Below are 21873 nucleotides of genomic sequence, written 5' to 3' on the forward strand. Positions count from 1 at the left end.
AGACAAATAAACCTAAAGTAAGTGCTATAATACGAAGCCAGCAGTCACTCAAAAGCCAAAGCAAAGGAAACGAAATGGCACTCTTGTGTTTACAGTCTGTCTCATGGTTTACTGTCATCGCCATAGTAACAGTTTAGCTCTGCCCCCAAGCCCAGGTATTGAGATTCTATTGGTTAATAAAATGTATCATAACCAATAGAAACCCAGTACCTTTGGCATGGCAGCCGTGTACCTGTGATCATGTAACATGTTAACTGTTGTTAGATGACTCCTAACAGTTATTTGAGCTCTCTTTAGACTACACTCTGACCTGAGGTGGCCCAACCAGCAGGTAAAATAGTAGTGGCGTAAAATGGTTGATTATAGCGTCAAATACATAAATCCAGTAGGCTAATTAAAATGATCAAGCAAAGATTGCCTTCTTTTTAACCACTTAAACCCCATATGGTTGAGCGGAGTCCCTCAGGGCTCTATGCTGGTGTATTTTCTGTTTTCTGTTATTGTGGGGATTCTGGGGAAAGCTTTAGCAGGAAAATAGCAGATCGACAAGCTCACAACGCGTTGCACTGGACGCGTTGTGAGCTTGTAGATCTGCTATTTTCAGCGAAAGCTTTCCCGGGGAAAGTTTCCCCACAACAAGGATGCTGTTAAAATGTAAAATGTCATTGCACTTAAAGTAATATTAAACAAAAAACGTTTTTTTTTTTATCCATTGAGCCTGATTTAGTCTTCTTCGTATAACGGCATCGCGCGCCGAAAATAGCCGATCTGTACAACCAGCACCAGCTCACATTGCGACGCTTGTAGATCTGCTCCTTTTGTGTCCTAGCTGCGCACTAACTGCGCGCAGTTTCACGCAGGTCTTTCACAATCCAGAATGGACACCTCTGGCTGTACTGTTTCCAGTGTTGCTGCTTGAATTTCGGGACACATTCATTGATTATTATAACAATGCCTCCAAAGGGGAAGGGTGGCAAAGGTGGTAAAGGTTAGTCTGATGTCAACCCCGATTCTAGCTGGGCTATGATCAATTATTAGCATTTACTTATTTAGCAAGCTGCTCTTAATCTGCAGTTCTAAAAGCTAGCTAACGTTAGCATGATGCTGCTACCTAACCTCACATGTTGTCATATACAGTTATAATACAGCGTGCTGCGTGACACGTTATAGAAACATAATTCAACACATGTGTGTTAGTGTTCACTTGTTTGTTATTGTACAGGTGCAGCTGCATCAGGAGGAGGAGACGCAGACAAAAAAGAAAAGGCACCAAAAGGAGGCACAGCTGTGAAGGTAAGAAATACTGGGCCCTGGAATAATGACTTAAACTTATACACTCTCTTCTTATTGTTACTGCTTATTGGGAAACCAACTCAATACTTGTATATAAGAAGATCAGATTCAGGTATGATGATGATGACGACCTCATACCACGAGATGTGGCTACTCACTTGCCATCAATGGATTTCATTTTAGGGTTGGGATTTTATACCAAAATGTCCATCCAGTTATCATGTATGCTAGCATTGATGTAATTACATTTCTGGAGAAGATCTATATCTGTGTGTTTTCCATTGAAAGAAAGATTGGTACTTTAAGTAACTTGTCTCTACAACATTGGGTCAACTGGCAAAATATTGGTTTCTATGTCAGGGAAAGAGGTGGTATTTGGTGTAAAAAACACAAGTGCTTTTGGATCTTTCAAATGTATAACAAGAGTGATGGCATGCAGTTGTTCTACATCATATTAAAGTCCAAAGAAGCCTACATACTGTATTGACCTCATATCTGTGTGCTCCCCTCCCCTCCCTCAAGGTGCGGCATATCCTCTGTGAGAAACATGGCAAGTGCATGGAGGCGATGGAGAAGCTGAAGGCTGGGGTTCGTTTCAGCGAAGTAGCAACACAATTCAGTGAAGACAAAGCCAGACAAGGAGTAAGAACAATGCGTTTTCCTTGGTTTTATTTTACTTTAAGAGCAGTTTAAACTTAATTTACTATCAGCATTAGCTGCTACTAGCCTTGTTTGGCTATGCTATCATTGGAGATGAGCATGAAGTTTGATTGTGATGACGTGATGAGAGAAATACAGCAACATCATGGCTCTACGAATGTCTTCTGCTGGCAGGTTCAGGATGAAGTCTTTAGGTCTTTGCTCAAGGGCACCCGTACTCTTTTTTTTTCCCCTTAAAGTTCGAATCCAACTCCTGTCATGTCTTGCACGTCTCCCCTTTCTCTGTCCATGGTTTCCTCTCTATCTAATCAAGTTAAAAACTGCTTTTCCTCCCTTAAATCCTGATTGTGTGACCTGTTGTGTTGTTTCAGCTGTTTTTAGACTGACAGCAGAGCAAAACAGTCTTGTACTTGATATGGCTTTTAAAATGTCTCCACTAGATGGCACAATTAACCAACACAGTTACTGCATCAAAATGCAACCAATTGTCACTGTATGCTGTCATAGATAATGGTCATCTGTGCTCACAATAAAAAGTCAAACAATTAAAAAGAAGGAAAAAAGTCAAACCTTTCAAAAATAGTGAAAATAGCTGATCTGCAACTCATAACGCTTGCGAGCTTGTAGATCGGCTATTTTCGCTAGTCGTCATATACCAACAAAAGTATATAAGTGGTTAAAAACAGCAAAACAGTGATTTGTGTGAATGGCTGATTTGGTTTGCTTGTGACAGGGTGATCTGGGCTGGATGACACGAGGTTCCATGGTGGGGCCCTTCCAGGATGCAGCATTTGCCTTGCCTGTCAGCACTATGGATAAACCTGTGTACACGGACCCCCCCGTCAAGACCAAACATGGCTATCATATTATTCTGGTAGAAGGCAAGAAGTGAACTGGGAAGCCTCTACTTTTGTGGACATAATTACAGAAGTTTTTTTTTTAGCACATTGATTTGTGTAATTGCATTGTTTACTTACTGTATCTGCTTCATATTTTTATATTTCTCATGATCAGTTCACAGGGTAAGATCATTAAATGGTAAACTGCGAAATATTGTCAGATGTGTCTATTTTTTAACCACATAACATTATTAAACGGACACATTATTTATCGTATATTACCTCAGATGAGCTCTGTGTGTGTGTGTGTGTGTGTGTGTGTGTGTGGGGTGAAGTCAGGAAACCATAGCTAATTCTGGCTATGGCTCCCTGACTTCATCCCTGGGGGGTTCTTAACCTCTTATTACACTACAAATTATTACATGTTATGTAAAAGTTTCCCCCAGATGATTTACATTTTTCTGTGGGGGATAAAAAAAAAATCAAAAAAATGAATGCAATAAAAATAAGAACTTAGTAGTAGTAGTAGTAGTAGTACCAAAAAAGTTGTACACTAAACATTTTAACACATCCCCAACGATAGGTGGCAGTGTATGCATTACAAACTATCTAGTGTTCTACATCCCATGGCCCGGAGAGACGGTATGTTGCAGTGTGATTGGCTAGTTCTCCAGACAACTTTAGTTTGAATAAATTATCCTAAACAATTACCTTTCTAAGATTGACATATTGTCTAAAACCAATCTGGGACCCTATTCGATTAAACAAATGATAAAAATATATATATTTGCCTCTGGGGCACCACCTAAAACAAGAACTCGGTTTGGCTCCTCCCCTTTATTTTTATTTTTTTATTCCACGATTTTGTAACCCTTTTTACACCCAATTTGCTAAGTGATCCTGGGCACTACACTCCCCCCACCAGCCTAGGGAGGCCAGGGCCGAGCTCATGCCTCCTTCAATGCGTGAGAGGCAACTGACCTTCTTGTCACCTGACAGGGGGGAGTTTCCCTGTTTGGACGTAGCGCGTGGAAGGAACACGTTATTCCAACCAGTTCCTTTCCCCTCCATCAGGCGCCCCGGCTGACCAGGAGGAGGCAGTATAGTGACCAGGATAACTACATGTTTTTGTGAGGGTATTAACTACCCTAGGAGACACGGGGAGAACATGCAAGCTCCTCCCCTTTAAATAATTGTATTGGAGTAAAAATATAATATTTGCCTCTGAGATTAAGTGGAGTAAAAGCAAATTTGACAATTGGAAATATTCAAGTAAAGTAAATGAAAATACCTTGAGTAAATGTATTTGGTTACTTTACACCACTGTGACAGATTTAGATGAGTAAACAAAAAACAGACTACAGTAGGCCTACTGTGTTTATGTGACACACGCACACACACGTACGTTGCCTGACAACCCGCTAACAGCCAATCACAGCACTAACCGCCCCTCTGGGCAATGGGATCAGGACTCTCGTAAAGTTTCCGTTGGTCCTGCTCGCTAAGCGACTGGCGAGGAGGAGGTAAGATGGCGGCGCCAGAGGAGCAAGAATTATCCCAGGCGCAGACCGAGAAACTCCTCCAATTCCAGGTCAGAACAGCCTCCGTTCACCGCCGACACATCACCGTGTTTACTCCACCAGAGTGTCCACAGAGCAGCTCGGCTGCAGAACCCTTTGGATAATTATAACCCAAGTTAAAGTCTGTTGACGGGCTTCTTTTTTTTTTTTGCACAGTCAACTTCAGCTCCCCCCGACGTTACAGGGGTATTTATACTTACACTGCGGCCGGTGTCGCGCACCGACAACAGCCGATCTACAAGCTCACGACACGTCATGCTGCGACGCGTCGTCAGCTTGTAGATCTGCGTTATTTTTTTTGTTGCTGCGCGACACGGCGCGCGGCCATATATAAGTCGGGCTTTTATACCCGTCACAGCTAGCGTTAGCTAAGCCAGCTAAAATGTTAGCATGGACCCCCGTGATGGGCAACAACAATAATAATATAGCCTGGTTGTGTCTGACCCGCAGGGGGAAGCTGTGGTCTAACTAACAGTTCACTAAGTTGACTGCTTTGACGAGGTGGCCCGACGTGGAGGGGTTTATTTCACTTGTGATTTTTTTTTTAGCTTTCATTTAGCCTGCTAGGTTAGCGTTAGCATGGGAACCAACTGTCAAGACAGCTCGAGTTGGTCAGAATCGGATACAACACAACCATTGTCCTGTAAAACCAGATGTTGCATCATATGACAGCTTGAACACTTGTGTCATCAACTTGCATTATGTTTTCTTGTTCTTCGGACTTGCTAGGGTAGGGTGAGGTGGGGTGGGGTGGGGTCTCGATGTTGCCTCAACCCAACCCTAACCACCTACCCCAACCCTCTACCCCAACCTGTACCCCAATCTCTACCCCTACCCCAATCTCTACCCCTACCCTAATCCCCTATCCCAGTGTTTTTCAACCAGTGGTCCGGGGACCACCAGTGGTCCTTGAGGGGGTTCCAGGGTGTCCCCAGACAAATTAATAGTTAGGAACCGAATTGAACCTTGTGTGTCTGTAACTCTGAGAGTGTACAAATGGAACATTTGTACACTCAGAGTTACATGAACACTGATTATGTTACTGCTGTGTAGATTAGGACCCCCAAGGAATCAAAAATGGCATATCTTTTCAAATGGGGGTCCCTGGGCTAATATGTGTCAATTTGGGGGTCCTTGATGCAAAAAAAGGTTGAAAACCACTGCCCTATCCCAACCTCTAACGGTTAGAGGGGTTAGAGTCTAACCCCTAACCTCTACCCCCTACCCCAACCTATACCCCTACCCTAACCCCTAACCTCTACACCTACCCTAACCCCAGGGAACATAAGGCTGGCCCTAGTCTATGTCCACTACAGGTAGATGATACATGCTGGGACCATAGTTATAATATATCGTATGGTACACAGAACAGAAGCCCCCGTTTTTTCCTTGATGAAAAACCTTAATACCCCTTTTCATCTGATTCCTAGATTGTTTTTTAGCTAACCAACTAAACTCACAACCTAACCCTTTTTGGTTAGGGTTATGATGACGTCTTCTAAATGTTATAGTTGATGTTAACTATTAATGAAGTACGCGTGTGTGTATATACAGTAATCTCACCTGTAGTGTAGTGTACACGTTTATATTTAGGCTACATGACAACCGAACTTGGTTAATATTCTGGATATTCCTTTTGATACCTGGACCAGTGGCGTACCCACTGTAGAGGACAGGTGGTCGCTTGCCCAACTAAGATCTTGCCTCCCCTAGAAAACCCAAATAACCCCGAAAATGTGTCATTGTGTGCTTAATGTCCTCAAAGTCACGCATCCAACAAGCTTTGAACTGAGCAGATTGGACCTTCCATACCAGAGATAATGGCCAAATATGGCCACATATTGAAAACGGCCACTTGCGCCGGTTTTCGATCGCCTATTTCGTTTAAATTTCTTTTTTGGGGGTAATAGAGGGGGGTGGGGGGTGGTGCAAAAAAAAATCTCGCCTGCCCTAAATGTTTCCTGGGGACGCCACTGACCTGGACACAGTAATTCCATGAGCAGATAATTAGGCTGACAGAAATCAGGCTTAATTATATTCAAGCATTTACTGGAAATTGATTGCATTTTGATAATTAAGGAATTTCGCATACAGCTTAAAATGATTTTGATTCTCTACAGGACCTGACGGGTTTGGAGTCCATGGACCAATGTCGTCGTACATTAGAACAACACAATTGGAACATAGAGGTACGTTCTGAAATGACAGACCAATATAGCCTACTTTGTTCAAAACATGCTGCTGCATTCACATGGGAGGAATGCAGAGGGTGTCGCATTTTTAGCATTTTCATCTGGTTTAAATTCTGGTTTAGTTTTGGATGTGATCGTGTGTGTGTTTTGTGTTTCAGGCTGCAGTACAAGACAGACTCAATGAGCAGGAAGGAGTCCCTAGTGTGTTTAATCCGCCACCCGCCAGGCCATTACAGGTCAACACTGCAGACCATAGAGTGTATAGTTACATCGTCTCAAGGCCACAACCCAGGGTAGGTTGCAGAAGTCCTGGTGCATGCATCAGAACCAAACTCTTATCTGCAATGTCATGTGGAAGGATCACTAAAGCCCATGATGATACAAGCTACTTTATTCGTCTTTACAGTATTGTGTGGCCATATGAAGTTGGAAAACTAAAGTTTATGTTGACCAAAAATCATGTGATTTTATGTCCTGTTCTGAATTGTGTTATTACTTAAAGACTGTCGTGACATTATGATGGGTGATTTAAGGTTCCAAACATTTTGGGAATATTCAAAGTTTGAAACTTTCTATGGGAATTGGAGGGGAAAATATTGGGGTTATCAGAAAGCTTGGGCCCAAAGATTCATTTGCGATGCAGTTCAACACTATCTTTTCTAGCTATTAATATGTAATAAATATTATGTTCACTTCTCACCTTATGAAAATCTGGGGACATAATGTCATTTACATTTAATGGCCAATTGCCCATCCCCATGCTCAGTTTCAGCAACATTAGGGGCGGCCATTGCTGAATGGGTTCGATTCCCGGCCCCAGCAATGTGTCGCGGTGGCCCTGAGCAAATATTTAACCCTTAACCACACTCCCAGTAAGAAACACTCAGCTGGGTGCAGCTGAAGTCTTCTTCCTATATATCTATCTATCATATTGACTAATCACTACAGTAATATAATAAAAAACATAAAAGCATGTAGAGCATGTAGTCCTTTGGCTCAGACAGTACAGTAATGTGGGCCCAGTAGCACTACATTGGTGTGCAAGATGCGGAGAATCACACAACAGTGCTCTGCACGTGTGATGCTGCCAATTTGTCTGTACATGTGATGGAGGACATTGAATGCACAGTGCATGGTTGCAATCAAAAATAAAATTACACCAAATGAGGATGTTTTTGCTAAAGCATGCCAAAAGGCCTATTCAAATTTACTATAAAGTTCTAGTGACCCGTGTTCTTCATGTGACAGGCGAGCTGATCTTGATTTATTTTTTCTTTTTAAAATTTTCAGTGTACCATAGATCTGTTTACCACATGTTTTTTTTTTACTTTCTTTTTTTTTTTACAGGGATTACTAGGATGGAGTTACTACTTGATAATGCTACCTTTCAGATTTACATATTACACACTTCTGGACATATTCAGGTTAGAGAATCACTTCCAGTCACTCTCATAACCTCACATTTGAGTTTTCCAATACATGAGGGTTATTAATTTGCGTTCGTCTCCCCCTACAAGGTTCGCCCTGCGGTTCGTCAGACCAGATCCTCGTGGTCGTGTCACAGACCCCGTTGGGGACGTTGTGTCCTTTATTCATAGCTTTGAGGAGAAGTATGGTCGGTCACACCCAGTATTTTACCAGGGAACATATAGCCAGGTGAGTCTGCAACCTTCACACTACAACTCCTCCATATGAAATTAGATGTAATTGTTTTCCAGTGAAATCAGCGCTGAATTGCTTTCCACAAAGCAGTTTTCCACTAAATAACTGTGTACAAAATGTCTTAGACACCCACATCTCCTTTGTGTGTAAGCCTAAGACCACAGAGTGCTTCTGGTTAGTTGCTGCGTCGCAGACCGGCAACGGGATAGTCAAACATTTCTCAACTATGCTGAACCACATTTTGATGGCTCCACCTCCTGCCGCAGCGGTGAAAGCGGCAGTCACTCTTTGCCTCAGACAATGCATGGAACCGCTCTGCTTTCTCATAAGGCGGTAGCAGAATTCCACTGCTGGTGTGAATTCAGCGTTAAGTCCTTGTAAGCTCTGAAAAGCCACCAGTGGCTCCTTTGGCATTGCTGCCTGAGTGTGATAAGACCAGATATATAGTGTGATAAGACTAGATATTATCTGTTTCTGGTTATCGTAAGATTGTGATATAACTTAAAGACCACATTAAAGTAAGATGATAGAATAGAATTAATTCTCTTAACTCATTAGGTTCTAGCTGAGTGAAATGAATGTCGAATGCCTCTACCTGTTTGGTCATTACATCTACATTTCTCAAAATCTTGTGTGTAAATATTGTCAGAATGCACATAAATGTCGGCACATTATTGCTATCAAGATATTCAAAAGTTGTGATATTTAATTTGGTCAATATTACTCAGCTACTGTGTATACTGTATGTACATTTTATTTAAATGTACATACTATGGATCCTAGACCCAACGCTCTTTACTGTACATGAGAGTTTGAGCACAATTAAACTGAAAGATCGGTTCTTGTCGGTAAGCAAGTGTAAATTAAGTGGGATTACCCATGCCTACCTGCCCGCTCGCCTCTCATTTAAAATGAATTACTAGGTGCCTCTATCACTCTCTGTGTGAAAAGACCTTTAGATTCTCAAATGGAAGCTTTTGTTCTTCATTGCTTTTGCCTATTCCTGCCGAATGTAGGCGCTGAATGATGCCAAACGGGAGCTCCGCTACCTATTAGTTTACCTTCATGGGGAGGATCACCAAGACACGGATGAGTTCTGCCGGTACGTTTTATGAAAGATCTATGTCTGTTATTTGTACCCATCACTGAATGTTGCTACATAACATAACAGTAGCTACTAGCTGTTGTTGTTGAAGTGCCAGAATAAACTAAAGGAAGCACATAAGCTCCAGCATTCATTCTAAATGCATATTGACAATGTTTTTAACGGTTTATTTTATTGTTGTTGTATGTTTACTCTAGCTCCACATTATGTACAGAAGAAGTCATAACCTTTCTCAACACGCGGATGCTCTTTTGGGCGTGCTCCACCAGCAGGCCAGAGGGGTACAGAGGTAGGGATATTTACTACTGTACACCAGATCTTCTGCTTCATACAGTGGGTACGGAAAGTATTCAGACCCCCTTACATTTTTCATTATTTGTCATATTGCAGCCATTTGCTAAAATCATTTAAGTTCATTTTTTTCCCTCATTCATGTACACACAGCACCCCATATTGACAAAAAAACACAGAATTGTAGAAATGTTTGCAGATTTATTAAAAAAGAAAAACTGAAACATCACATAGCCATAAGTATTCAGACCCTTTGCTGTTAACTGAGATGCTGTCCATTTCTTCTGATCATCCTTGAGATGGTTCTACACCTTCATTGGAATCCAGCTTTACGGCAGAGTGGCCCGACGGAAGCCTCTCCTCAATGCAAGACACATGAAAGCCCGCTTAGAATTAAGGCCAAAAAGTTATATATTGGTCTCATCAGACCAGAGAATCTTATTTCTCATACTCTGGGAGTCCTTCATGTGTTTTTTGGCAAACTCTATGCGGGCTTTCATGTGTCTTGCATTGAGGAGAGGCTTCCGTCGGGCCACTCTGCCATAAAGCCCCGACTGGTGGAGGGCTGCAGTGATGGTTGACTTTCTAGAACTTTCTCCCATCTCCCCACTGCATCACTGGAGCTCAGCCACAGTGATCTTTGGGTTCTTCTTTACGGCTCTCACCAAGGCTCTTCTCCCCCGATTGCTCAGTTTGGCCGGACGGCCAGTTCTAGGAAGAGTCCTGGTTGTCCCAAACGTCTTCCATTTAAGGATTATGGAGGCCACTGTGCTCTTAGGAACCTTAAGTGCAGCGGAAATTATTTTGTAACCGTGGCCAGATCTGTGCCTTGCCACAATTCTGTCTCTGAGCTCTTTGGGCAGTTCCTTCGATCTCATGATTCTCATTTGCTCTCACATGCACTGTGAGCTGTACGGTCTTATATAGACAGTTGTGTGCCTTTCCCAAACAAGTCCAATCAATATAATTAAACATAGCTGGATTCCAATGAAGGTGTAGAACCATCTCAAGGATGATCAGAAGAAATGGACAGCATCTCAGTTAAATATACGAGTGTCACAGCAAAGGGTCTGAATACTTATGGCTATGTGATATTTCAGTATGGGGGTGCTGTGTGTACATGAATGAGAAAAAAAAATTAACTTAAATGATTTTAGCAAATGGCTGCAATATGACATAGTGAAAAATGTAAGGGGGTCTGAATACTTTCCGTACCCACTGTAGCATCTAGGTTTTACTGAGCAGTAGACTACTGCACACGGTCTAAACGTGCTATTAAAACTCAGGTAAATACAACATTTATAGTCTAATAAATGTTTTTAAGTGCAAGTATAGACTGCAGGCAGGGTTTCCATAGGTTATCAAAAAAAGTATTAGGAAGTCTGAAATACCAATTTCTATGGTCTTAAATCATTTACTTTTCAAAAAGAAAGAGATTGTGATGGATAGCTTGGGCTAGTATTTAAGAATATTCAGATTGTTCACCCTCTTGTATATACTTCCATGTGAGTTAGTTCCCCTCTGTACTTTAGGGGTCACATCACTGCCTGTGTTGTCTGTTGTCTGGACCAGGCAATGGCTAAACAGACAGGGTGTAGTTTAATAATAAGCGTTGTTTGCCCACCTCGTCACTTACGAAACAACATGCACCTCTGCCAGAACAGTTTACACATAGTGTAAGCTAGCCTCATTCCCTCTTGCACTGTATCTTGTGGGAACTTGGCTAGCTTTCGCTTTAGTCCCCTTAAGCTAAAGGCAGTGTGTGTGTGTGTGTGTGTATGAATCGTATTGTGAGTAATATGCAACCCATCATGCACATCATGAACCTATCAAACAGTTTCTTTAACCACATTAACCCTGGGGGTCCCTATTTTGGGCATGCCATATTATGGCGAAAATGATGCTTAATTAATTTAGCACATTTTCAAAAATAGAATGTTTTTGAAATGAGGCTTAAGTGGTTGGTATAACTAACAACTAACAGCATGTAGTGCGACAGGAGAGAAAATGCATTTTTGTTGCCAGACCCAAGGGGTCGGGCTTACATGAGGCTTTGTATCTGTTTTCTCCATACATGGTACAGTATGTCACTTTGTCCCCCGGCCCCAGCCAAAAAAAGTCTGTCCCCCTTTCGTCATGCGAAGCCCGGCCATTCAGATTTCAACCACTAGGGGTCTGGCAGTACCAGGTCTCCTGGTTCTAGTTAATGTATAGTATACAGTATAAACTAGGCTTAAGCAGGCAAACGCATTGGGAGTGTTGATTGTGGGAATGTCAGTTTTTTTTCACATCTATGTCCTCACAATAGAACGATAGGATTCAGGGTAAGAACTGGCACTTCAGACCTTTTTAATGGACTCTCCCATTCACTGAGGAGAGTGTAGGACTTAACGGATGCTGTGCTTGTCTGTCCTAGTGTCCCAGGCTCTGCGGGAGAACACCTACCCGTTCCTTGCCATGATCATGCTGAAGGACCGTAAGATGACAGTGGTGGGCAGGCTGGAAGGCCTCATTCAGCCAGAGGACCTCATCAACCAGCTCACCTTCATCATGGAGGCCAACCAAACATACCTGATGTCAGAGCGTCTGGAACGGTAAGGACATTTCATAACACTCGCACCAGTTGTGGCGTCTGAGGATTCGTTTGGTCAGTAGTTCAGTGTTTTTCGTCAGGTTGTCTCAGCAGCAAATGCCAAAGAAAGGAACATCATACTTTACAGTAAAGGGGTTCTGATCCGATGAGGGGCTGGTGGAGGCTACATCACTTAGGCTGGTGTTGAAACTCAGACTTTTAGTGATTGTTGTTAGTTTGAAGGGTTTTACAGCATAGCTCTGCAGGAGTCTAGCCGTCTATAAGAGGGCCGGTCTGTCTGTGTGTATGTGTTTCCGGAGCTAATCTCGCAAACTGCTGGACAAATGTCAAACGCTGCTAGCAGGCTAACGTTTTTGTTACTTTATTTTTTCACATTCTTTTTCAAATATTTCGATTTTATAGTCATATATCATAGATGACTGACGTCACAGGCTGGCCACATGCAGCCCTTGATCCACATTGGAGCCACACCGTTCCCATGTGGTCCCTGAGATACACGATAAATGTTTTTATTTGCAGATTTAATCCTTGCTTTGCAGTCCACTACTTAGAGCAGAGTAAGTGGGTCAGTTCTATGGCTCTCACTGACTGGCACAGGTACACTGGTGTTCTGTGCTCTTGAAGCAAAAATGTACGACAGTGCTGTTTGAAGCATAAAGGACCATACCGATGTTCAGTACATGTCATTGTTTATTCATGACTTCAGCCACATGTCGTATATGAACGATAACAATTTCCCTGTAAATTGTGTTCTTTTTTAGATTTTGCACGTTTGCATTTTCGCCTATCTGTCATTAAAATGTTATAGAACCTTGCCGGAATTACTGGGTCAATGTTGGGTAAACCTTTAACTCATTGAGTGCCATTCACGTATTTTAACGCTATGGTGCAAGATAAGATATCATTATCTGAAGATAATGATATCTTGTTTAACTTAGAACTGAAAAAGGATGTATCTCGCTTCCTAAGCATTTTTTTTACTTTGAAAAAAAAAAAAAAATCAGGTTCAGGATCGGCAGGTTGTGGTGACGGCGCGGCACGAGGATCTCATCAATGTCAATCACAGCCATGTAGTGAGAGCGCTCCATATATCTGTACATGCAGTCGTTGAGCGTGGCCAGCTGGCCATAGTAGTGCAAGTCTCCTGCTACTCTGAACTTTCGATATTTATCTCCCCGAGACGGCACGAGGTGCTTGTCGATAGGCCATGGTACGAACTCCACAAAACCCTCCTGGACGTAGCTGCGCAGCAAGCGGTCGAGATCCGGACCATGGCTCGCATCGTAGATCACCACCCTGCCCACGCCAAGCATTCGGTACATTTCCAGCGCCTGTGCAAACTGAAACACGTTGTTGTAGTCGTCGTACACGGCGGGCATGCAGACTGTCAAGTCAAACTCCTTCGTCATCGTCGCCATTTTCTCCAAGTTACGTATTGGCAGAAAGATCTGCCGGTGTGCTTCTACGCCGTCCGGATGGGTCGAAAGGGTGACGTGGGTCGCGTCCTCCTCGCACCCCGTGCTCATCTGACACATTGAAAACCTGGTCTCAAAGGGGAAACCTGTGTCTACGTGGTGTACGAGGGAAGCCGGGGTTCTGCCGTGGACGCACAAGTTGTCGCCACGACTGAAGACGCAGTGAAGGGGAGCGATGGCGTCCACCCTGAATATGCCGATGATGCGTACGTCCCAGCCTTCCACCCTGCGGTCCACGAAGGCAGAAACCAGAAGGTGTTGGGTGCCTGTGAGCGGGATGATGGTCTCATTAGAAACCAGAAGGTGCTTGGCGTCGGTATTCTTGTTAGAACCCTCGGCAGAGCTACGGAACTTAGTGGTACCAAGGATGAGTAGCGCGATGAGGAACGGGAGCGCCACGCACGATGAGGAACGCCCGTCTCCTCCCGTCTCCTCTCGTCTCCTCTTGCCCGACGGGCAAGTCACTTTCATTTCTTGCACCCGGTACTTGCATCAGTGAAATCTCTTCTCTATATCTATCTATGTCCTTCTCTCAAGTCTCTGACGCTATGCTCTGTCTTCAATGTCTAATAAGCATTTGCTAGCTGACGTCACTGCAGTTCGATGACGTCACCCCTCCAACTCACGCTCCAATTGGACAGTGGTCAATCAGGTCATTTTATTCAGCCAAATACGGTACACTGGTCAACATCAGGTCCGGGGACCACCAGGGGTCCAGTTGGACCTGTACGGGTCTGTAACTCTGAAAGCATACAAATGGGACCAAATGGACCCTTAATGCTCCCCCTTCAAGATCAAATGTGACTTTGCAGTGTAAGCAACAATTTTGGCTCTGCTTTTCCACAATCAAATTGTATAAAGGTAGAACAAAAATGGTTCTCGCTTTTATACTTATGTGGCTGAAGTTGTGAATAGACAAATGACATGTAGTGAGATGCCGTATGGACATTCTTAACCACTTCAAACCTGCCGTCACTATTTTGGGCATGTCATTATTGGGCGAAAATCTCCCAAAGTTCCTAAAATAGCAGATCTACAAGACAAATACACAAGGCCAGCGTATCCACTTTGGCTGGAGTGAAAGTAGTGGCTGAGGTTGATGCTGAGGTTTGTTGCAGTGAGGAGAGGAACCAGACGCAGGTGTTGAGGCAGCAGCAGGACGAGGCGTACCTGATGTCTCTACGCGCCGACCAGGAGAAGGACCGAAAGAAGAGGGAGGAGGAGGAGCAGAGGATGCAGGAGGAGGAGAAGGTGCGACAGAGCGCCTTGGCTGAGGAGAGGAGACTAAGGGTGAGACATTAACCATCTACACGCGCGCACGTAATGAGCCAGCTGTGATGATGTAGAGCTACATGTCGTTGACAAAACAAAGCCTTGTTTAGATTATTTTGCTAAAATGTAGCTTTTGCGATTTGAGCATTCATCTTTTTTCTTTTTCATAATGTCTTGAAAAACACAGACTTGAGTTATAAAACTAGAGGTGTGTCTGAGATATTGTTTTTAATTAGCAGTGTGGTTTTGTAGAAAAAACTAAAATAGGGTGTAAATCCTGAGGGGTGGGCACATTTACTTTGTATTTAAGTTGACTTGTTGTAATGTGTAAAGTCTTGGGTGGTTTATTGTGATGTTGTGATTCTAAATTAAGAGCACCGTGCTCAAAAGACCACGAACGGCCTATCAATGAGTGTACATCTCTCATATGGCGAAACCATAATTTGTTCAGTGAATCTGTCAGTCAGCTGACATGTAAATCAGCGGCAGTCAAGTTCCTACAATCACCCGAGGTGTAAAATGAACAAAGTAGACAACTCGCCTGAAGAAGACATGATATGAGAAAAGAGCTGATTACACTGCTTCATTCTTATAACCTTGTGTATTACCAGACAATTATCACTGAATTAACATATTCACCATTGTCAATTGAATTTTGTAGTTGGTGTTTTAGGCTTTGGATTTCAAGTCATAGGTTACATTATAATAATAATTGTGTTCCTTTGCTTGTAGTTGGGGTATTTGCTATATATTATATTTGCACAATGCGTAGAATCAATTATCCGCGTTTAACCACCTAACTATTAGGAGCAGTGGCTGGCCGGTGCCTGCCATTATTAACCAATTATAACCGCGAAAGCATTTGTCATTTTTGATTTTTGCGTTGGCAATTCAAAAATAGCAGATATACAAGCTCACAGCGCGTCACTTCGTGTCGCGCACGAAATCTTGAAAGTGTGAGAACTACTGATTTTAGATGGCATTTGTAGAATTGGCCTCAGGTCTTAATGGGTTAAAACGGCAGTTAGGGCTTAAGTGTCTCACTCAGAGACACTTCACCACACAGCTAATAAGAATAACTCTTACAAAATCCATGCTTGCTGCTGTAAATATCCTAGTGCAGGGATGTCCAACTCGGTCTTACTGAGCACTATACAGAGTCTTATGAAGGAAGTCAGTGTCCAGACCATTATTAGGAATCTATCTTTGTCTTTTATTATTATTGTTGTTATTGCGAGAAATATTCACGTAGATTTGTATTTTCCATGTATTTTATGAGCTGGTGCTGCACATAGTCATGTTTGCGTGTCAAGTGACAAGCCTATGCACACTGAATTGTTCAATTAGATCAAATTGTATATCTGGGCTTCAAAGTCTGTTCAGTTTATCAGCACACACTTATCCTGAAATGTATGGTGTTTGTGCTGCTGGACTGACTGGCAAATTAAAAAGTATTAAACGTTCCTGTGACGCATCTAGCTCTCTTCATTCTGATATAACTCTTCACGAGCGCCAGTCCGCTTGTACTGTAAACACATGAGTCATCCGTCATCATTGCAGCATGTCAAAACAAACGGCTGTGAAATCAGTAGTCTCTCTCTCTCACATGGTGGCGTTTATCAACTAGCTTTCATTTCCAGCACCGTCACTTCAAAAATAGAACAGGCGACTCCGTCAATGCCTTGTCGAAGCAAGTGTCGAGCATTTCACTCACTGGCGAGTATCGTACCGTGACAAGTGGAAAAGATACTGTCACAACATGTGAGTATTTGAAATGCAGGCCACCTTCCCTGCAATATGGGCCGGTCTCCATGATCAACTGCTTTCAGCACTACTGTAGTATTGAAATCAAGGCATTGTGGTGCACCGTTATGTCACACATGAAGCCAAGCCACTCAACCACTTTTCAGAGAGAGGTTAGTGCTGACTGTGTCAAATTGTGAGAGCTGCAGAGTGCAGCAGCGCTGCCTGCGTTGCTATTGGCAAATTGTTTTAATTGACGTGCGGCCCTGAGTAAGAGTAAAGAGGGTCAAAATCTGGCCCACAGACCATCAAAATTAAGGCCAATTACAGGTCGTGTTATATCCATCCAAAACAGAAGAAATAGTCTGGTGACAACATGTTCTTATGAAGCACTTTTAAGTATTTATAGTGATCACCATTTCCATAGACCATCACCGCAACAAGCCCACAAGCAGCCAGTTTATATAAAGGGTGACTTTGCCTCTGAACACCACACTATGATTTGTGAGACTTCATTCACAAACTGACAAACTGAACACATGGTAGTCTCTCAAACCAGACTACTGTATATCTCTTCCACAATCTTGGAGTGCTACAGTCAGTCTGTAATTCACCCTGGTAAATGTGCCATCAGAGCTCTTTGGAGCGGAAGGGTATTTCACCAATCACGACACATTGCTCACACAAATGTTTTTTTTATTTATTTTAAAAATATGTTTTTGGAATATCCATTTCTTCCAAGCAGCTAGTTACAGTTGATAGGCTTCGATAGTTTGATTTCCGGTAGGAGTTATTTATGTGACTGCTCTGCTGAGGTCAAATGGAAGTATTTTCGACTCCTTTACAGAGCTTCCAAGTTCAGACTGGTAGGTTGAAGCATTTGGAAGTTGTGGGAGACAACTCGCCTGTCTTTAGGGACCAAACACCACTTAACCATCGATAGCTAATAGGGATGTTAACAATTAATCTATATAACCGATTAACTTCCGTTAAGAATTTAGTAGATTAAAGTTATCGATTTTCAATTTTTTGGCTACTGAAAGTTACAGGTATGGTGTGTGTGTGATATCAAATGTGAGCTTACCATAATCACAGTAATCCTTAATCATATTTCATCATATTCAAGGGCTTTTGGAGAGAGAGACTCCATAGGGGAGGTATGTGTGTCTGACCAGCTGATGCTCGAAAAATCGTGGTCACAGACACTGCCATTTTGCACAGACTTTTATAGGTTACACGTTTGAGAGACGTTTCACCCAGAGAAACGTCTGTGCCTCTTGTGCCGTGAGCTAATTTGATGTTATGGGTCAAATTGTTTAGTGTAACACTTGGTCGTCGAAATCGTCATTTCTTGTAAATTAGAAACATGGTGATTGTTGTTTATAGTGGGGTAAAATGCCACCATGTTAAAATACAACCAAAGTATTTAATTTGCTACTGTTATATGTTTGCATCTATTTTAATCTGGCAAATATTAATGTTGTCATATTTGGAATTCCGTATATTTCTTTCAGATACATTTTCTACCTGAATATAACCATATGAGATCAAACACGAGTTAAACGCTGCACTTTTTTAAAAAATGACACATTTTATCAGGACTCACTGAATTTCCCTGGGACTCATAAAATGTCCCCTGGGACCACCCTTAGGTCCCTGGACCCATTACATTGAAAACCTAGCAACATCACTGGATGGGACATGGAGGCCATGCTCTTTTGTTGTCTTGTTTCTTATCCTCAAACTGTTCAGTGTGACTTCTAACATGGTTTGTGTTTGCATGTCTTCAGACACTTGACGAGGAGAAAGAGAGGAAGTCGGAGTGCCTTCCTCCAGAGCCTCCTGCAGATGATCCAGAAGGTGTCAAAATAGTGTTTAAGCTGCCCAACGACACACGAGTGGAGAGACGATTCCACTTTGGACAGTCTCTGACGGTGAGGAACACTCGCATAAGGGCTTCATCATCTAATCCACTATTTAGCTAAAGACCCAAAAGATAAATTAGATGTTTGTCCGGGACCCAAACTAGTGAAAATGGCAGATCTACAAGTTCACAACGTGTCGCATCGCTGTGAGCTTGTAGATCTGCTATTTTTACTACTACTTAAACGTTTTTTTTATTTATTCATGGCAATTCTGAGATTCTTTAAAATGTTATTTATGAAATACTATTGAAACTTATATATATATGTATATTTAAATGTAGGAAACAAAAAAAGGGATATATACTCGCGACCCATAAAAACTGGTTATCCCACTGTTTGGGAACCAGTGATCTAATCCATGGTTCTTCACTTGGTGTGGCAAGAACATTGGCTTAACCCTCTGGCGTCTGGCATTTTGTTTTGAAATAGAAAATGACTATACTTCCAGGGCTGACCAGGCCGACAAAAGATGTTTAAATTGCAAAGGCAATTGATGACAATGACAACCATTATAACATTGATGTTGTTAATTGAGCTCATAATAAACTCTGTATTCGTATGAGACTCACGTTCAAGGAGCCGTTTTAGAGTCCTTTACATTTTGTGTTGTGAGCAGTGAGTAGATCTGGTATTTTCCAAAGATGTTTACAAAATTTGAAAGATTTTGAAAATCTACCCAAGATTGGTACACCAGGGTTAATGTGGTTACGGTAATTAACGTAGTCACTGTTTTCTCCTCCTCATTCTTAGGTAATACACGACTTTCTCTTCTCTTTGAAAGAAACCCCAGAGAAGTTCCAGATAGTGACAAACTTCCCTCGCCGAGTGTTGCCCTGCCTTCCCACTGAGGATCAGCCCAATCCCCCCACGCTGAAAGAGGCAGGACTGAGCCGCTCTGAGGTCCTTTTTGTTCAGGACCTCACAGACGATTAACACATAACATACCTCCACCCGGAAGAAGCATACTTTTCTTTACCACCGACCCATCCTTATTTTTTTTTTTGTGTTCCTCTCCTGTTAAATGGCCATTATGCACAAGGGATCAGTGAGACAAAAGCCTAAACCACAACCCCACATCCAGTCCAGATTTGGTCTTGTTTACAGGGTTCCCAATAGCCTGGAAAGTCTTGAATTTTATCCAATAAATGTTGCTTCTTTGAAGTCCTCTCCAAACTCACGATCTCTGCATTTGTGAGAGCAAAGACATTTCTTCATGTGTATCTGTACTTTGCTGTTTGTTTTTCTCAAAGCCAGCTGTCCGTCGTAACTGTTCCCGTAACTTTGTCGACAAAGGACTAAAACCTTGCTAAAATTATGCTGAAGCAGTCGTAGCAAAACCAGATGCAGATTCCATATTCACTTCATGGGCTGGGCAACCAGATGAGAACATCCACCAAGAAGGAACCAGGATGGAATGCGTATGTATGGATTCTTGCAATAGTCTGAATACCCCAGCTACTTCTTTTTGTTTTAAGTCAGACAAAGTTATAATGTTTGTTCCATTTGTCCTAAATTCCATGCCCTTTTCACCTTAAGTTTACACATGCGTGCTCTCCCTACAGCAGGGGTCTTCAACCTTTTCAGGCCAAGGACCCCCTAGCTGAGAGAGAGATAAAGCAGGGACCCCCTACTCTATATTGTATAAAATTGTTTCAGATGAGATTTTTTTTTTTACACCTATAGCCTCTTTGCCAAAAATAGCCGATCTTCAAACTCTCAACGCCTCGCAGCGCGAGGCGTTGAGAGCTTGTAGATCTACTATTTTTGGCTAAAGTTCTCCTCAGAAAAGGGGATGCTAGGGTTCAAGTGGTTAAGGTAAAAAAAAGAAATATCACACAAAGATTTGGCAGACCCCCTGTAGTAGCTCTGAGGACCCCCTAGGGGTCCCGGACCCCCTGTTGAAGACCCCTGCCCTACAGTGAATGAAGAAGCGGGGTTTGACTTTCACAGTGCTGTGATTGGAATTCCATTTTCACTGTGGAGAGCAAGTGTAATACTTGAAGCGAAGGGTGGTGGATTTGTACATAAAGGAAACTTTGGGAACCCTGTTTAAAATGAGCCATGCTCTGTACATAGGTTAGATATTTAAGAGCAAACCTAAAATTCACATTAACACTTGTTCTTTTTTTTTATGCAATCAAGTTGACTCTTATATAATTGTCATGAAATGACCAAATGCAGGTTGGTTTCTATGTAAGAAGCGGACTGCCTGAAGTTCCTAAAGTTTAAAGATTATGAGGAGGGAAGAGGCCACGGCTTTTCAATGTGGCGTTATCTAGTCTAGTACGAGTCTGCCCATAGTGTGCCTGTGGTTATTCATAGATGTCTAACACCTGAATGGGCTGGTCATGTAAAGATGTAATTTTCCAACTATAAATTAAACATTTTAAAAATGTGGAGTTATTGAGGATGTACTATACTTGCATTTGACAATTGGGTTTATTATCACCCCGTCACCTTATTGATCTAAACATTTTGCTTGGTTCAAAGGTGTTTATTTGGAAGCGTAAGCATCTCTGGTGGAGAAATTCCAGTCGACTGACAGCTGAAGGAAGCTAGAATTCCTTACAATAACTTGTTTTTGATAAATGGGATTTTTAAGATGTAGGCATTGATGTGGGTAGCTGGGGGTGGTCCGGAAATATGAGCAATGGCTTGATTTTAAATGTTTTTATTTTTTAACAGGACTTTTTACAAAATGTTTGATAAATGAAGGTACGGTATACAGTATATCATGACTGTATGACTGCCATGACAATAGGTTTTGTGCCACTAGTACCTCTTATCCCCCCCACCCTAACCCTAAGGGCAGTGTCTCACACAGGGTCTGTGGGATATATCCAGGGGGGTCCACCCAACAATTTTGAAATTGTACTTTCTGAACGTTTTAACCATTTTTAGCATTACTTTTAATAATCAGTATTTGGCACAGCTTTACTAGCCAAATCGCTCCACCTGATAACCACTTAAACATACAGATACTGGTTTGCCCATTTGGTCCCCATCTATTTGCCTGACCCCGACTTTGATTAAACAAAAACAAAACAAAACAAAAAAACATACAATCTTAACATGCCTGGTTGTTTCTTGTGACAGTAAGTGATAAATCAAGTCGAGATCACATCAGCCAGTGTTTGGGCACTTTTCTGGCAAAGAGGATTTAATAAATGGGGTGACTCCAAATACTGCTATACGGAATATTTAGACAAATGCCACATTTACTTAAGTTTATAATTTAGGGAT

The 21873-nt window shown here is 42.2% G+C and overlaps 2 protein-coding genes across 3 annotated transcripts; both read left to right on the top strand.

Moving 5' to 3' along the window:
- Window positions 1-861: 861 nt before the first annotated feature.
- Window positions 862-3004, top strand: pin4 (protein (peptidylprolyl cis/trans isomerase) NIMA-interacting, 4 (parvulin)). Its single transcript, XM_084041574.1, has 4 exons — window positions 862-988; window positions 1223-1293; window positions 1816-1935; window positions 2687-3004. Exons 1-4 carry the CDS (start codon window positions 952-954, stop codon window positions 2843-2845), a joined length of 387 nt encoding a protein of 128 aa, XP_083897700.1. The 5' UTR covers window positions 862-951; the 3' UTR covers window positions 2846-3004.
- A 1293-nt stretch (window positions 3005-4297) lies between these two features.
- On the top strand, window positions 4298-21029 carry faf2 (Fas associated factor family member 2). Of its 2 annotated transcripts, XR_014599546.1 has the most exons (12): window positions 4298-4383; window positions 6493-6561; window positions 6723-6857; window positions 7912-7988; window positions 8082-8220; window positions 9243-9328; window positions 9529-9620; window positions 12039-12216; window positions 14809-14980; window positions 18496-18639; window positions 19381-20177; window positions 20535-21029. XR_014599546.1 is itself a non-coding variant. In XM_084041485.1 (11 exons), exons 1-11 carry the CDS (start codon window positions 4321-4323, stop codon window positions 19561-19563), a joined length of 1338 nt encoding a protein of 445 aa, XP_083897611.1. In that variant the 5' UTR covers window positions 4298-4320; the 3' UTR covers window positions 19564-21029. The 2 variants fall into 2 exon arrangements, 1 of the variants encoding a protein (XP_083897611.1); XM_084041485.1 differs by having other exon boundaries at window positions 19381-21029.
- The last annotated feature ends 844 nt before the right edge of the window (window positions 21030-21873 follow it).

The sequence above is a fragment of the Gymnoscopelus microlampas genome, assembly GCF_963454915.1.
Source record: "Gymnoscopelus microlampas genome assembly, chromosome: 18".
NCBI classification, from domain to species: Eukaryota; Metazoa; Chordata; class Actinopteri; order Myctophiformes; family Myctophidae; genus Gymnoscopelus; species Gymnoscopelus microlampas.

Excerpts from the sequence above, each read along its gene's own strand:
- pin4 (XM_084041574.1), top strand. The coding sequence starts at position 952 with ATGCCTCCAAAGGGGAAGGGTGGCAAAGGTGGTAAAG. Across the intron at positions 1,294-1,815 it reads AAGGAGGCACAGCTGTGAAG|GTGCGGCATATCCTCTGTGA; the intron begins GTAAGAAATACT and ends CCCTCCCTCAAG. Across the intron at positions 1,936-2,686 it reads AAGACAAAGCCAGACAAGGA|GGTGATCTGGGCTGGATGAC; the intron begins GTAAGAACAATG and ends TGCTTGTGACAG.
- faf2 (XM_084041485.1), top strand. The coding sequence starts at position 4,321 with ATGGCGGCGCCAGAGGAGCAAGAATTATCCCAGGCGCAGACCGAGAAA. Across the intron at positions 8,221-9,242 it reads ACCAGGGAACATATAGCCAG|GCGCTGAATGATGCCAAACG; the intron begins GTGAGTCTGCAA and ends TGCCGAATGTAG. Across the intron at positions 9,621-12,038 it reads CAGGCCAGAGGGGTACAGAG|TGTCCCAGGCTCTGCGGGAG; the intron begins GTAGGGATATTT and ends TGTCTGTCCTAG.